The 15,713-nt window shown below is 45.1% G+C and overlaps 1 protein-coding gene across 1 annotated transcript in view; it reads left to right on the forward strand.

Annotated features, from left to right (window-relative positions):
• gemin5 (gem (nuclear organelle) associated protein 5) overlaps positions 1-15,713 on the forward strand; it is an 85,038-nt gene that overhangs the window by 44,030 nt on the left and 25,295 nt on the right. Inside the window, exons 14-19 of the mRNA XM_056284489.1 lie at positions 1,979-2,118; positions 3,642-3,813; positions 10,176-10,418; positions 10,543-10,599; positions 10,709-10,834; positions 14,631-14,726. Of these exons, the coding sequence (XP_056140464.1) occupies positions 1,979-2,118; positions 3,642-3,813; positions 10,176-10,418; positions 10,543-10,599; positions 10,709-10,834; positions 14,631-14,726 (834 nt within the window). The remainder of the gene's footprint in view (positions 1-1,978; positions 2,119-3,641; positions 3,814-10,175; positions 10,419-10,542; positions 10,600-10,708; positions 10,835-14,630; positions 14,727-15,713) is intronic.

Genomic DNA, 15,713 nt, shown 5'->3' on the forward strand with positions numbered 1-15,713 from the left:
ATGCATTTATATTTCAGTCATTAAAGTGAGTGCTTTATGATGGGCACAGTAGTAAACATGCCCAACATTTCTTGATTCCGCTTGTTCTTTTTCCGGTGTGGGAAGATGGCTGTGCAAATTCGCATTTGCGGCGGCCTCACCCAGTACTGTCCGTGCAGTGTCTTTGTCCACGTCTGCGTCTAAGTTTGCCTTCGTTTGACGGCTGGGAGAGCTGGGGCTGGATTGGCTGGGAGAGCAGGGCAGGCTAAGCTAACTGCTATCCCATGTAGACCGGCAGTTCCGGTAACACCGAGGGTGGTCTGGCAGCGGCCCACCTGGCATTGACTGTGGTATTTTTGATGTCGTCGTGAGGAGTGCGGGGAGGTGTGTCGAGGGTGTCTGGCTGGGAGAGCTTGGTCTGCTTCGTCCGGTGGTCCCGAGGACCACGGACTCTGCCTGGAACTGTGCCCGAGGAGGAAATGCTGTGGGCAGTCTGACAGGATGCGGAAGCGGGGCGGGCTAAGCTAACTGCTAGCCCATGCAGACCAGTGTCTCCGACAGTCATCCTGGCTGGTGTTCGTTCCCTTGGACAGTGATTTTTTTGTTAAGTTTGGATATGTGTGTTAGTTTGAATATGTGTGTTCTTGTAGTGTTTGGATGTGTTTTTGTCTTTGTGTTGTACTGCTGTGGGCTGGGGGAAACGGCATTTCGTTTCATTTCATGTACGCAAGTGCATGAAGTGAAATGACAAATAAAGTGTTCCTGAGTCCTGAATAAAAGTAGTTTATTTTCACATGAACCACCAGCTAGTGTTCCAGAGCAGCTATTATTTCAGAGCATCTAGTGTTCCAGAGCATCTAGTGTTCCAGAGCATCTGGTGCTCCAGAGCATCTAGTGTTCCAGAGCAGCTAGTGTTCCAGAGCATCTAGTGTTCCAGAGCATCTAGTGCAGCGTTTCTCAAACCTCTCCTGGAGGACCACTTGTCCTGCATGTTTTAGATCTCTCCCTGCTCCAACACAGCTGATTCAAATGATCAACTTGTTATGAGCTCCCGAAGCTGCCTAATAACAAAAGTGATCATTTAAATCAGCTGTGTTGGAGCAGGGAGAGATCTAAACCCTGCAGGACAAGTGGTCCTCCAGGAGAGGTTTGAGAAACGCTGATCTAGTGATCCAGAGCAGCTAGTGCTCCAGAGCAGCTAGTGTTCAAGATCATCTAGTGTTCAAGATCATCTAGTGTTCCAGAGCAGCTAGGGTTCCAGAGCAGCTAGTGTTCCAGAGCATCTAGTGTGCCAGAGCATCTAGTGCAGCGTTTCTCAAACCTCTCCTGGAGGACCACTTGTCCTGCATGTTTTAGATCTCTCCCTGCTCCAACACAGCTGTTTCAAATGATCAACTTGTTATGAGCTCCCGAAGCTGCCTAATAACAAAAGTGATCATTTAAATCAGCTGTGTTGGAGCAGGGAGAGATCTAAACCATGCAGGACAAGTGGTCCTCCAGGAGAGGTTTGAGAAACGCTGATCTAGTGATCCAGAGCAGCTAGTGCTCCAGAGCATCTAGTGCTCCAGATCATCTGGTGTTCCAGAACAGCTAGGGTTCCAGAGCATCTAGTGTTCCAGAGTATCTAGTGTTCCAGATTAGCTAGTGCCCCATAGCATCTAGTGTTACAGGGTATCTAGTGTTCCAGAGCAGCTGGTGCTCCAGAGCATCTAGTGTTTCAGAGCAGCTAGGGTTCCAGAGCCTGTAGTGTTCCAGATCATCTAGTGTTCCAGAGCATCTAGTGTTCCAGAGCAGCTAGTGCTCCAGAGCAGCTAGGGTTCCAGAGCAGCTAGGGTTCCAGAGCATCTAGTGTTCCAGAGCACTGCATGATGGAGTTCAGAACATTCAACACATGCAAAGCTTTTGGGGTCAAAGGTTCAACAAACAGATAATAGTAGAACTTCCTGTCTGTCGTCCTGGGGGGGTCCAAATGTTAATGCCAGTGTTCGGTGTTTTTCAGAAAACCCACCAGATAGTCCCGTGGTGATGACGGAGCCGTACCGGACGCTCAGCGGTCACACAGCCAAAGTCACCGCCATGGCCTGGAGCCCGCACCAGCCTGCCAGGCTGGTCACGGTCTGCTATGACAGCACAGCCCAGGTCGGTAACTTGTCAGCAGGCCCACCTGGAAATGATTTAGCAACATTCAGGTATTCCGTGGTGTGAACTTGAGATGAAAGTCTTTTTACCAGCAGGACCCTCAGACTGACGACAGACAGCGTGTGTCTGTTTAAAACACGCTACGATGAACTTCCTTCATATGGTTTTCCCGATTCTAATCTGAGTCTACAGTAGACTACATCTGACACAGCCGTTTGTAGTTTGTATTTATACATTAAAGGATTTCAACATGGGCATCCAGTTAGCATAGTGGTCTTTTCTGTTGCCTACCAACACGGGGATCGCCGGTTCAAATCCTTGTGTTACCTCCGGCTTGGTCGGGTGTCCTTACAGACACAGTTGGCTGTGTCTGCGGGTGGGAAGCCGGATGTGGGTATGTGTCCTGGTTGCTGCACTAGTGCCAACTCTGGTCGGTCGGGGCGCCTGTTCGGGGGGGAGGGGGAACTGGGTGGAATAGCATGATCCTCCCATGTGCTACGTCCCCCTGGTGAAACTCCTCACTGTCAGGTGAAAAGAAGCGGCTGGTGACTCCACATGTATGGAGGAGACATGTGGTAGTCTGCAGCCCTCCCCGGATCAGCAGAGGGGGTGGAGCAGAGACCGGGGCTGCTCGGAAGAGTGAGGAAGTGGACAGGTACAATTAGAGAGAAAAAGGCCGGGGGGGGGGGGTTCAATACTGCGGAGTGAGTTAATGGAGAAGTCCCGCTACATAGTACGTCCGTATGTAGGGCCGCAACTGACATTTTTTCTGCTTTATCGGTTAATTTTCTTTCTTTTTTTTATCGATTATTTTGTATTTATTTTAATTAACACAGTCAGTTACATTGACTCATCATTTATGAAATGTCAGAAATAATGACATATGCCCATCACAAGTTCCTAGAGCCCAAAGACATGTCTGAAAGCATAGTGTCCCCGGCAGCCAGAAGAACCCTTAAATATTCATGTAATAATGATGTGATCATGTAATAATGATGTGATCAGAGCTTAAGTATTCATGTAATAATGATGTGATCATGTAATATTGATGTGATCAGAGCTTAAGTATTCATGTAATAATGATATGATCATGTAATAATGATGTGATCAGAGCTTAAGAATTCATTTAATAATGATGTGATCATGTAATAATGATGTAATCAGAGCTTAAGTATTCATGTAATAATGATGTGATCAGAGCTTAAGTATTCATGTAATAATGATGTGATCAGAGCTTAAGTATTCATGTAATAATGATGTGATCATGTAATAATGATGTGATCAGAGAAAGACCAGCATGTCTGCATTTATGAAGGTGTAAGCTGCAAATCTTTGGTAGTTTTACTTGATCAATGACTAAAAAATACTTAAACTACCAAAATTATGATTGATTAATTATCGATCATCTGATCAATTGGCTAATCATTCATCGGCCTTTGTATTTATCTTTTTATCCGTCCTTCTATCTTTTCTTGTCTGTCATGTCGTCCATCCGTCCATCCATCGTGTGTGGTTCGTCCCAGGTGTGGGACGTGCTGACAGAGGAAGGGTTAAGCAACTACCGGGGTCACAGGGGTCGTCTGCTGTGTGTGGACTGGTCCCCTGTGGACCCCGACGTGGTCTGGACCGGCGGGGACGACTTCACCGTACAGGAGTGGAGCATCTCCAAACAGGAGTTCAAAGTGCCACCTAAAGGTGACCATCTGTCACTGCAAAACAGCCCCCCCTTCTTTCTTTCTGTCTGCCTGTCCTGCTCTCCCTCTCTCTCCCTCTCTCTCTCTCTCTCTCTCTCTCTCTCTCTCTCTCTCTCTCTCTCTCTCTCTCTCTCTCTCTTCCTCTGTCTCTCTCTCTCTCTTCCTCTGTCTCTCTCTTTCTCTGTCTCTCTCTCTCTCTCTCTCTCTCTTCCTCTGTCTCTCTCTTTCTCTGTCTCTCTCTCTCTCTCTCTCTCTCTCTTCCTCTGTCTCTCTCTCTCTCTCTCTCTCTCTCTCTCTCTGTCTCTCTCTCTCTGTCTCTCTCTCACTCTCTCTCTCTCTCTCTCTCTGTCTCTCTTCCTGTCTCTTACTATAATAATGATATGGAAGGGAACAATGATACACTGCCACCTAAAGGCAATCATCCATCACTGCAAAACAGCCCCCTTCTTTGTCTGCCTGTCCTGATGTCTGTCTGTCTCTTTCTGTCTCTGTCTCTTTCTGCCCCCTCCCCCCCTTTCTTTCTCTCTCTCCTTCTCTGTCTCCCCCCTTTCTCTCTCTCTGCCCCCCTCTCTCTGTCCCCTCCCCTCTCTCTTTCTGTCTCCTCTCGCCGCCCCCCCCCCTCTCTGTGTGTCTCTCTCTCTGTCGCGCTCTCTTTCATCCTGTCTCTTACTATAATCAGCAGTGGTTGTGAGAAAGGTAGGCTGCAAAACAGACAAGGTGCTGCCAGCTGCAGTAGAGTGCAGTCCTCCTCTACACGTCACGTTTCTGTTCCACATCATCTCAGTTTACTCTCTGGGTAGTTGAGCTAGTACCCATGTTCCACATCATCTCAGTTTACACTCTGGGTAGTTTAGCTAGTACTCATGTTCCACATCATCTCAGTTTACACTCTGGGTAGTTGAGCTAGTACTCATGTTCCACATCATCTCAGTTTACACTCTGGGTAGTTGGGCTAGTACTCGTGTTCCACATCATCTCAGTTTACACTCTGGGTAGTTGAGCTAGTACTCATGTTCCACATCATCTCAGTTTACACTCTGGGTAGTTGAGCTAGTACTCATGTTCCACTTCATCTCAGTTTACACTCTGGGTAGTTGAGCTAGTACTCATGTTCCACTTCATCTCAGTTTACACTCTGGGTAGTTGAGCTAGTACTCATGTTCCACTTCATCTCAGTTTACACTCTGGGTAGTTGAGCTAGTACTCATGTTCCACTTCATCTCAGTTTACTCTCTGGGTAGTTTAGCTAGTACTCATGTTCCACATCATCTCAGTTTACACTCTGGGTAGTTGAGCTAGTACCCATGTTCCACATCATCTCAGTTTACACTCTGGGTAGTTTAGCTAGTACTCATGTTCCACATCATCTCAGTTTACACTCTGGGTAGTTTAGCTAGTACTCATGTTCCACATCATCTCAGTTTACACTCTGGGTAGTTGAGCTAGTACTCATGTTCCACCTCATTAGAGTTTACACTCTGGGTAGTTGAGCTAGTACTCGTGTTCCACATCATCTCAGTTTACACTCTGGGTAGTTTAGCTAGTACTCATGTTCCACTTCATCTCAGTTTACACTCTGGGTAGTTCAGCTAGTACTCATGTTCCACTTCATCTCAGTTTACACTCTGGGTAGTTTAGCTAGTACTCATGTTCCACTTCATCTCAGTTTACACTCTGGGTAGTTCAGCTAGTACTCATGTTCCACATCATCTCAGTTTACACTCTGAGTAGTTGAGCTAGTACTCATGTTCCACTTCATCTCAGTTTACACTCTGGGTAGTTGAGCTAGTACTTGTGTTCCACATCATCTCAGTTTACACTCTGGGTAGTTTAGCTAGTACTCATGTTCCACTTCATCTCAGTTTACACTCTGGGTAGTTCAGCTAGTACTCATGTTCCACTTCATCTCAGTTTACACTCTGGGTAGTTTAGCTAGTACTCATGTTCCACTTCATCTCAGTTTACACTCTGGGTAGTTCAGCTAGTACTCGTGTTCCACATCATCTCAGTTTACACTTTGGGTAGTTGAGCTAGTACTCATGTTCCACATCATCTCAGTTTACACTCTGGGTAGTTGAGCTAGTACTCATGTTCCACTTCTTCACAGTTTACACTCTGGGTAGTTGAGCTAGTACTCATGTTCCACATCATCTCAGTTTACACTCTGGGTAGTTCAGCTAGTACTCGTGTTCCACATCATCTCAGTTTACACTCTGGGTAGTTGAGCTAGTACTCATGTTCCACATCATCTCAGTTTACACTCTGGGTAGTTTAGCTAGTACTCATGTTCCACTTCATCTCAGTTTACACTCTGGGTAGTTCAGCTAGTACTCATGTTCCACTTCATCTCAGTTTACACTCTGGGTAGTTTAGCTAGTACTCATGTTCCACTTCATCTCAGTTTACACTCTGGGTAGTTGAGCTAGTACTCATGTTCCACATCATCTCAGTTTACACTCTGGGTAGTTGAGCTAGTACTCATGTTCCACATCATCTCAGTTTACACTCTGGGTAGTTGAGCTAGTACTCATGTTCCACTTCATCTCAGTTTACACTCTGGGTAGTTGAGCTAGTACTCATGTTCCACATCATCTCAGTTTACACTCTGGGTAGTTGAGCTAGTACTCATGTTCCACATCATCTCAGTTTACACTCTGGGTAGTTGAGCTAGTACTCATGTTCCACATCATCTCAGTTTACACTCTGGGTAGTTAGGCTAGTACTCATGTTCCACATCATCTCAGTTTACACTCTGGGTAGTTGGGCTAGTACTCATGTTCCACATCATCTCAGTTTACACTCTGGGTAGTTGAGCTAGTACTCGTGTTCCACATCATCTCAGTTTACACTCTGGGTAGTTGAGCTAGTACTCATGTTCCACTTCATCACAGTTTACACTCTGGGTAGTTGAGCTAGTACTCATGTTCCACATCATCTCAGTTTACACTCTGGGTAGTTGAGCTAGTACTCATGTTCCACCTCATTAGAGTTTACACTCTGGGTAGTTGAGCTAGTACTCGTGTTCCACATCATCTCAGTTTACACTCTGGGTAGTTTAGCTAGTACTCATGTTCCACTTCATCTCAGTTTACACTCTGGGTAGTTCAGCTAGTACTCATGTTCCACTTCATCTCAGTTTACACTCTGGGTAGTTCAGCTAGTACTCATGTTCCACTTCATCTCAGTTTACACTCTGGGTAGTTCAGCTAGTACTCGTGTTCCACATCATCTCAGTTTACACTCTGGGTAGTTGAGCTAGTACTCATGTTCCACATCATCTCAGTTTACACTCTGGGTAGTTGAGCTAGTACTCATGTTCCACTTCTTCACAGTTTACACTCTGGGTAGTTGAGCTAGTACTCATGTTCCACATCATCTCAGTTTACACTCTGGGTAGTTGAGCTAGTACTCATGTTCCACCTCATTAGAGTTTACACTCTGGGTAGTTGAGCTAGTACTCGTGTTCCACATCATCTCAGTTTACACTCTGGGTAGTTTAGCTAGTACTCATGTTCCACTTCATCTCAGTTTACACTCTGGGTAGTTCAGCTAGTACTCATGTTCCACTTCATCTCAGTTTACACTCTGGGTAGTTTAGCTAGTACTCATGTTCCACTTCATCTCAGTTTACACTCTGGGTAGTTTAGCTAGTACTCATGTTCCACTTCATCTCAGTTTACACTCTGGGTAGTTGAGCTAGTACTCATGTTCCACATCATCTCAGTTTACACTCTGGGTAGTTGAGCTAGTACTCATGTTCCACATCATCTCTGTTTACACTCTGGGTAGTTGAGCTAGTACTCATGTTCCACCTCATTAGAGTTTACACTCTGGGTAGTTGAGCTAGTACTCGTGTTCCACATCATCTCAGTTTACACTCTGGGTAGTTTAGCTAGTACTCATGTTCCACTTCATCTCAGTTTACACTCTGGGTAGTTCAGCTAGTACTCATGTTCCACTTCATCTCAGTTTACACTCTGGGTAGTTTAGCTAGTACTCATGTTCCACTTCATCTCAGTTTACACTCTGGGTAGTTCAGCTAGTACTCGTGTTCCACATCATCTCAGTTTACACTCTGGGTAGTTGAGCTAGTACTCATGTTCCACATCCTCTCAGTTTACACTCTGGGTAGTTGAGCTAGTACTCATGTTCCACTTCTTCACAGTTTACACTCTGGGTAGTTGAGCTAGTACTCATGTTCCACATCATCTCAGTTTACACTCTGGGTAGTTGAGCTAGTACTCATGTTCCACCTCATTAGAGTTTACACTCTGGGTAGTTGAGCTAGTACTCGTGTTCCACATCATCTCAGTTTACACTCTGGGTAGTTTAGCTAGTACTCATGTTCCACTTCATCTCAGTTTACACTCTGGGTAGTTGAGCTAGTACTCATGTTCTACATCATCTCAGTTTACACTCTGGGTAGTTGAGCTAGTACTCATGTTCCACATCATCTCAGTTTACACTCTGGGGAGTTGAGCTAGTAGTCATGTTCCACATCATCTCAGTTTACACTCTGGGTAGTTGAGCTAGTACTCATGTTCCACATCATCTCAGTTTACACTCTGGGTAGTTGAGCTAGTACTCATGTTCCACCTCATTAGAGTTTACACTCTGGGTAGTTGAGCTAGTACTCGTGTTCCACATCATCTCAGTTTACACTCTGGGTAGTTTAGCTAGTACTCATGTTCCACTTCATCTCAGTTTACACTCTGGGTAGTTCAGCTAGTACTCATGTTCCACTTCATCTCAGTTTACACTCTGGGTAGTTTAGCTAGTACTCATGTTCCACTTCATCTCAGTTTACACTCTGGGTAGTTTAGCTAGTACTCATGTTCCACTTCATCTCAGTTTACACTCTGGGTAGTTGAGCTAGTACTCGTGTTCCACATCATCTCAGTTTACACTCTGGGTAGTTTAGCTAGTACTCATGTTCCACTTCATCTCAGTTTACACTCTGGGTAGTTTAGCTAGTACTCATGTTCCACTTCATCTCAGTTTACACTCTGGGTAGTTGAGCTAGTACTCATGTTCCACATCATCTCAGTTTACACTCTGGGTAGTTGAGCTAGTACTCATGTTCCACATCATCTCAGTTTACACTCTGGGTAGTTGAGCTAGTACTCATGTTCCACATCATCTCAGTTTACACTCTGGGTAGTTGAGCTAGTACTCATGTTCCACATCATCTCAGTTTACACTCTGGGTAGTTGAGCTAGTACTCATGTTCCACCTCATTAGAGTTTACACTCTGGGTAGTTGAGCTAGTACTCGTGTTCCACATCATCTCAGTTTACACTCTGGGTAGTTTAGCTAGTACTCATGTTCCACTTCATCTCAGTTTACACTCTGGGTAGTTCAGCTAGTACTCATGTTCCACTTCATCTCAGTTTACACTCTGGGTAGTTTAGCTAGTACTCATGTTCCACTTCATCTCAGTTTACACTCTGGGTAGTTTAGCTAGTACTCATGTTCCACTTCATCTCAGTTTACACTCTGGGTAGTTGAGCTAGTACTCGTGTTCCACATCATCTCAGTTTACACTCTGGGTAGTTGAGCTAGTACTCATGTTCCACATCATCTCAGTTTACACTCTGGGTAGTTGAGCTAGTACTCATGTTCCACATCATCTCAGTTTACACTCTGGGTAGTTGAGCGAGTGCAGCTGAACCAGCGCCTGAGTATTCATCCTTAAAGAACAAGTTTTGAGTTGCAAATTGATTTATCATGTGCAAAAGTTCTGTGCAGCACATTTAAATTCCTATTTTTCAAATTCTCTCTGTGCTCAAATTTAAAAGAGAAATGAGGATTAAAAAATGTGTTAATTGTTAGCTGTGACAGTCTCTAAGTCTTGTGCAGCTGTACTAAAGCCTCACTTTTCAACCTTACATCAGACTTGAGAGAAAAATCCTCTTTTGTGAGTTTACTCATGTTTTCCAGGGTTATTGTACATAAAATGACAGAAGTGAATGAGAGCTGACATCCTGTGCTCATCAGTAAAGTTTATGTTGACATGAGACCCGGGTCGAGCCAGGCCGGCCTGGTGTATCCTCCACTCAACTTTTGAATTACAGGTTACAGGTTTGGTATTCTAGCCAGTAATTTTTGACCCAACAAACTAACAAAATGGATCTAAGGTCACAAAGATCCCAACATAGTCACATGGTTGAATAAATATTTTGAGTTTTGCTTACAATAGAAGTAAAAAAGATCAGAATCTACTTATTGGCCACACAAACAAGGGATTTTCTCTAGTTTGTTGCACACATAGAAGATCGAGACAGAGAGGGACACTCGTGCTTCGAAATGTCTTCCCAACATAACCATCATGTGAACAGCGGGATGTTGGTGTCTTCCTCTCAGGTAAAAAGTCGATGGATCTGAGGGAGAAGCAGAGCACTAAAGCCAAACAGCAGCAAAAGAACAAGAAGAAGAAGAAGACGCCGTCGACTGGAGGGGTGATGGCGGGAGAGGCCCCGCCCCCTTCAGTCAATGGAGAAGGAGGAGCTGCAGGAGGACGGGCCGCTGCCTCAGGATTGGAGCCCTGTGATGAAGACGAGGAAGAGGAAGAAAATGGGAGCAGCGGCAGTCCCGTGCTGCCACCAGGTAAGAAGTAACTAGCTAGCGCTGGCTGCAAACACAACAACATGAAAAACCATGGAAGAGTCAACTAGTCAGTGTACTGAAACCATGAAGTTTGTGTCAAACACACTCTCGCGTTTAATTTCAGCTTTCACTGAGATGAGCAGGAAATGCACTCCAGCCTTTAAGAGCAAAGATAAACCAGGTAGTGTACGTCTGTTGGTTTATTCTGTAAACACAATAACACGTCATGCTGCCAGCAGTACATTCATTATTATGTGTGTGTGTGTGTGTGGACCCCCCCCCCCCCCCAGAGTTGCTGTCTGTGAAGAAGAGGAAGCCTCGCTCTATGCTTCCTCTCAGCACATCGATGGACCACCGGCCCAAAGAGGAGCAGCTGCAGGACTGCGTCACGCTTGCCACCATCCGACACAGTCCAAGTAAGACACCCTCTCTGATCCTGGACCCATGAGGACTATCTCACACCTTCCTGCTGTAGTAATGTTGCTTCTGTATCATCAGGGTGCTGTGTCTCAACAACACCCCCCCCCCGCCCATTTCAAAACTAAAACCCGAAACATACTGACTGTGATTTAGTCCATGATGATGGATAGTCTGCACCAGTCTGTGTATCATGTGTAAAATGGGTGAGGTTACCGTGGGCAGTCGGTACATGTTATCTTGTAGTGTTTGGGGGGTTTAAGATTCAAAATGCTCTCCTCCAAATCCAGTCTTCGACTAGTTGGAGCAGTCACGATAAAATCAAACAAGTTTGATTTTTACAACTGGACAAGTCTGAACGCATTGACACGTGTCTCTATGATTGCAGTTATAACCAGAGTGTTTGTCTATGACTGCAGTTATAACCAGTGTGTTTGTCTGTGACTGCAGTTATAACCAGTGTGTTTGTCTGTGACTGCAGTTATAACCAGTGTGTTTGTCTATGACTGCAGTTATAACGAGTGTGTTTGTCTGTGACTGCAGTTAGAACCAGTGTGTTTGTCTATGACTGCAGTTATAGCCAGTCTGTATGTCTGACTGCAGTTATGACCTGTGTGTGTGTGTGTGTGTGTGTGTGTGTGTGTGTGTGTGTGTGTGTGTGTGTGTGTGTGTGTGTCTGTGATTGCAGTTATAACCAGTGTTTGTCTATGACTGCAGTTATAACCAGAGTGTTTGTCCTTGACTGCAGTTATAACCAGTGTGTGTGTGTGTGTGTGTGTGTGTGTGTGTGTGTGTGTGTGTGTGTGTGTGTGTCTATGACTGCAGTCATAACCAGTTTGTGAGTCTGTGACTGCAGTTATAACCAGTGTTTGTCTATGACTGCATTTATAACCAGTTTGTGTGTCTATGACTGCAGTTATAACCTGTGTGTGTGTGTGTGTGTGTGTGTGTGTGTGTGTGTCTGTGACTGCAGTTATAACCATTGTGTTTGTCTATGACTGCAGTTATAACCAGTGTGTGTGTCTATGACTGCAGTTACAACCAGAGTGTTTGTCTATGACTGCAGTTATAACCAGTGTGTGTCTGACTGCAGTTATAACCAGTGTGTTTGTCTATGACTGCAGTTATAACCAGTGTGTTTGTCTGTGACTGCAGTCATAGCCAGTTTGTGTGTCTATGACTGCAGTTATATCCAGAGTGTGTGTCTATGACTGCAGTTATAACCAGTGTGTGTGTCTGTGACTGCAGTTATAACCAGTGTGTGTCTCTATGACTGCAGTTATAACCAGTGTGTGTGTCTATGACTGCAGTTATAACCAGTGTGTTTGTCTATGACTGCAGTTATAACCAGTGTGTGTCTCTATGACTGCAGTTATGACCAGTGCGTGTGTCTATGACTGCAGTTATAGCCAGTTTGTTTGTCTATGACTGCAGTTATAACCAGTATGTTTGTCTGTGACTGCAGTTATAACTAGTGTGTTTGTCTGTGACTGCAGTTATAACCTGTTTGTGTGTTTGTGTGTGCTGACTGCACTTATAACAAGTGTGTTTGTCTATGACTGCAGTTATAACCAGTGTGTGTGTGTTTGTGTTTGTGTGTCTATGACTGCAGTTATAACCATTGTGTTTGTCTATGACTGCAGTCTGCTTATGTCATTTGCTGAATGTGTGATGCCAAATCCTTCCCCAGTCGATTAGGACTTTAACTTTTTTCTCTTGTGTTCCCGGTAGGGGTGCATCAGTATCCCCTTTTTAATGCCAGCACCAGTTCGGGGTATGAATCTAATGCCCCTTTTCCACTACATGGTACCGGCTCATCTCGACTCGACTCGCAGAGTGTCGTTTCCCATTACCGTAACAATACCCCCTCAGTGTAGCTGGTCTGCAGTGATTTTGGTACCCGCTTCAGGTTTTTTGGAACCTCGACAAAGGTGGCACCAGAAAAGTGGTAACAGTTACCAAAATGCCGGTTCTTTCCAGTAACGGAAAACGAAAAAGTTGAGTCTAGTTGAGTTGGTACAATGTATTGGACAAGGGGCGTAAGTATTGGATGATACCAAGTTCTGATCCATTACTTTTACTGAACAGTGCAGACTTAGACCATTACTGTGGGGTCAAGGGGCAAAATAATTGATAGAATCAGTTTTTTTACAACATCAAACAATTACATGCTTCCATATGCAGAAAATGCAGTAAATGAAACCATTTCATTTCTATTCATGAGATTTTATTCTTTGCGTTGGGTATCAGATTGTAGTTTTGGGTAAAATCTCCTGCATTGATGCACCATTTTAGCCTTGTATCCGCCCGGTATCCAGTAGCGGTGTCACTATCAGTAGCAGTATCGATCATCCCTGGTTCCTGACTCTAGCTGCTGTTGTTGTGGAGCATTCTGTTTCATTCTGTATCATTCATTCTGTGTCATACGGTTTCATTTTCTGTCATTCTGTTTCATTCTATTTCATGCTGTTTCATACTGTTTCCTTCTGTATCATTGTTTCATTCTGTATCATTCTGTTTCATACTGTTTCATTCTTTTTCATTTTGTTTCATTTTGTATCATTCTGTTTCATTCTATTTCATGCTGTTTCATTTTTTTCATTCTGCATCATTCTGTTTCATACTGTTTCATTCTTTTTCATTTTGTTTCATTTTGTATCATTCTGGTTCATTCTTTTTCATTCTGTATCATTCTGTTTCATACTGTTTCATTCTGTATCGTTCTGGTTCATTCTTTTTCATTCTGTATCATTCTGTTTCATACTGTTTCATTTTGTTTCATTTTGTATCATTCTGTTTCATTGTTTCATACTGTTTCATTCTTTTTCATGCTGTTTCATTCTGTATCATTCTGTTCCATTCTTTTTCATTCTGTATCGTTCTGTTTCATGCTGTTTCATTCTGTTTCAGCTCTTGCTGCTGAAACCATAAGTCACCCTAGATCAGTTTATCAGCAAAAATCCCTAAAATGTGAATTACGAGGGTACCATAATGCTAAACAGGAATTGTGTTTTAGTTATGTTGTTCCCAGCAAACTGAGGGACAACTAGCTTGCTGCATCTTTAAGCATCGAGCTGTTTGCGGGAACATGAAAACATGTTCCTCTCTTCATGTCTGAATGCTGGTGCCCCCAAAGCTGGTGGGACATGTCCACTGTTTTGTTTTTGTTTTTTTTGTGGATTCCCCCTCCCCCCTTTTTTTCCCCAATTGTATCCGGCCAATTACCCCACTCCTCTGAGCCATCCCGGTCTCTGCTCCACCCCCTCTGCTGATCCGGGGAGGGCTGCAGACTACCACATGCCTCCTCCAATACATGTGGAGTCACCAGCTGCTTCTTTTCACCTGACAGTGAGGAGTTTCACCAGGGGGACGTAGCACGTGGGAGGATCACGCTATTCCCCCCCCCTTCCCCCTGAACAGGTACCCTAACCAACCAGAGTTGGCGCTAGTGCAGTGGTCAGGACACATACCCACGTCCGGCTTCCCACATGCAGACACAGCCAATTGCGTCTGTAGGGACGCCCGACCAAGCCAGAGGCAACACGGGGATTCGAACTGGCGAGCCCTGTGTTGATAGACAACGAAATACGCTACCCAGACGCCACATCCACTGTTTTACCAGCCGTCATGTCTTTTAACACAGAATCTGACTTCTACATGACAGCTGGTGTCCACCCAGCTGTCATGTAGAAGTCAGATGGATTAAACCAGTATAACCAGCCAAAGCAAAAGAAATAGCCTGGTTTTTGTTAAATCTGCTGCCTGCTGAAGTCTTTGTCTTTTTGTGTCCTTCAGAGCCGCCATCAGGTTGTGTCCCCGGCCAAGGAGACCACATCCACCTCGGCCTCTTCTCGGACAGACAGGCTCTGTACCGGATGTTCCAGGAGGAAGGTAAGAGGCGCGAAGCAAACCGCCAATGGCTCATTCCCACTCCGATTTCTGAAGATCTGCATGCACACTTTGTATGTCTGCAAGTCACCTGCAGTCAGCCGCCCTCTGACACGATGTGAAGCAGCGAGCCATCCTCTCCACCTCAGCCTCCAGTACTGCTCATTGAAGCTGTTTGCCATGTAAACAAACACATCCTTCATCTCACTCATGCAGACGTAGCATCTTGTTAGACCCACTGACAAAAGTTCTTACCTTCACAGTCAAGTCAGGTTCAGTTGTGTGGCACAAAATACAGTTTAGGTCGAGAGGGCTTTGCTATCACAGGCTCAGCCGGTATGAGGTATGACGCTGTCTGTCCTTAAGGCTGTGAAACACCAGGCCGACGGTCGGCCGTCAGCCAATGTCGGGCCGTCGGTGAGCGTCTGTGACCCTAGTTTTTGCGGTGTGACCCATACCGCCGGCACTAGTCGGACCCCTGCCAGCAGCTTTTCAGCCAATTCCGCATGTTGAATCGGCGGCGGAGCCCGTCGGTGAGAGAGAGCACTCTGATTGGCTGTTCAGCTTAGCGAATCAGTGGACGAGAAGAGAAGCGGAAGTTACGAAAGCAAGCAAACGGCGAAGTCAAGAGGCCACACGCAGAAGATCTTCTCGTTTTTCGTCTTCATCTCACCTGAACATTTCAAGTGTTTCTCCTCTCATCTCATGCAGGTGCAGAACCTACATGTTAGCTGGCCATTGGCTGTAGTCTTTGTGGTGTGTTCAAGTGCTGCTTTTTGGCCCTGACGCAACAGTCTGCCTTCATCGCCGCTAGTTCTCCGATGTTGGTTTGGTGTGTGTGGGCCCTTACACATCGTTGCCGCTAGTCGCTTTGGTGCGCCTGGGCCCTAAGTTCAAATAAAGTCAGTTGGGTGTGTCTGGGCCCTCAGGGAAAAAAATTAGTTTTTCCTCATTTTTCAGATGAGGAAAAACTTACGTGAACCCTGGATT

Source organism: Lampris incognitus, chromosome 8 (genome assembly GCF_029633865.1).
Source record: "Lampris incognitus isolate fLamInc1 chromosome 8, fLamInc1.hap2, whole genome shotgun sequence".
NCBI lineage: Eukaryota > Metazoa > Chordata > Actinopteri > Lampriformes > Lampridae > Lampris > Lampris incognitus.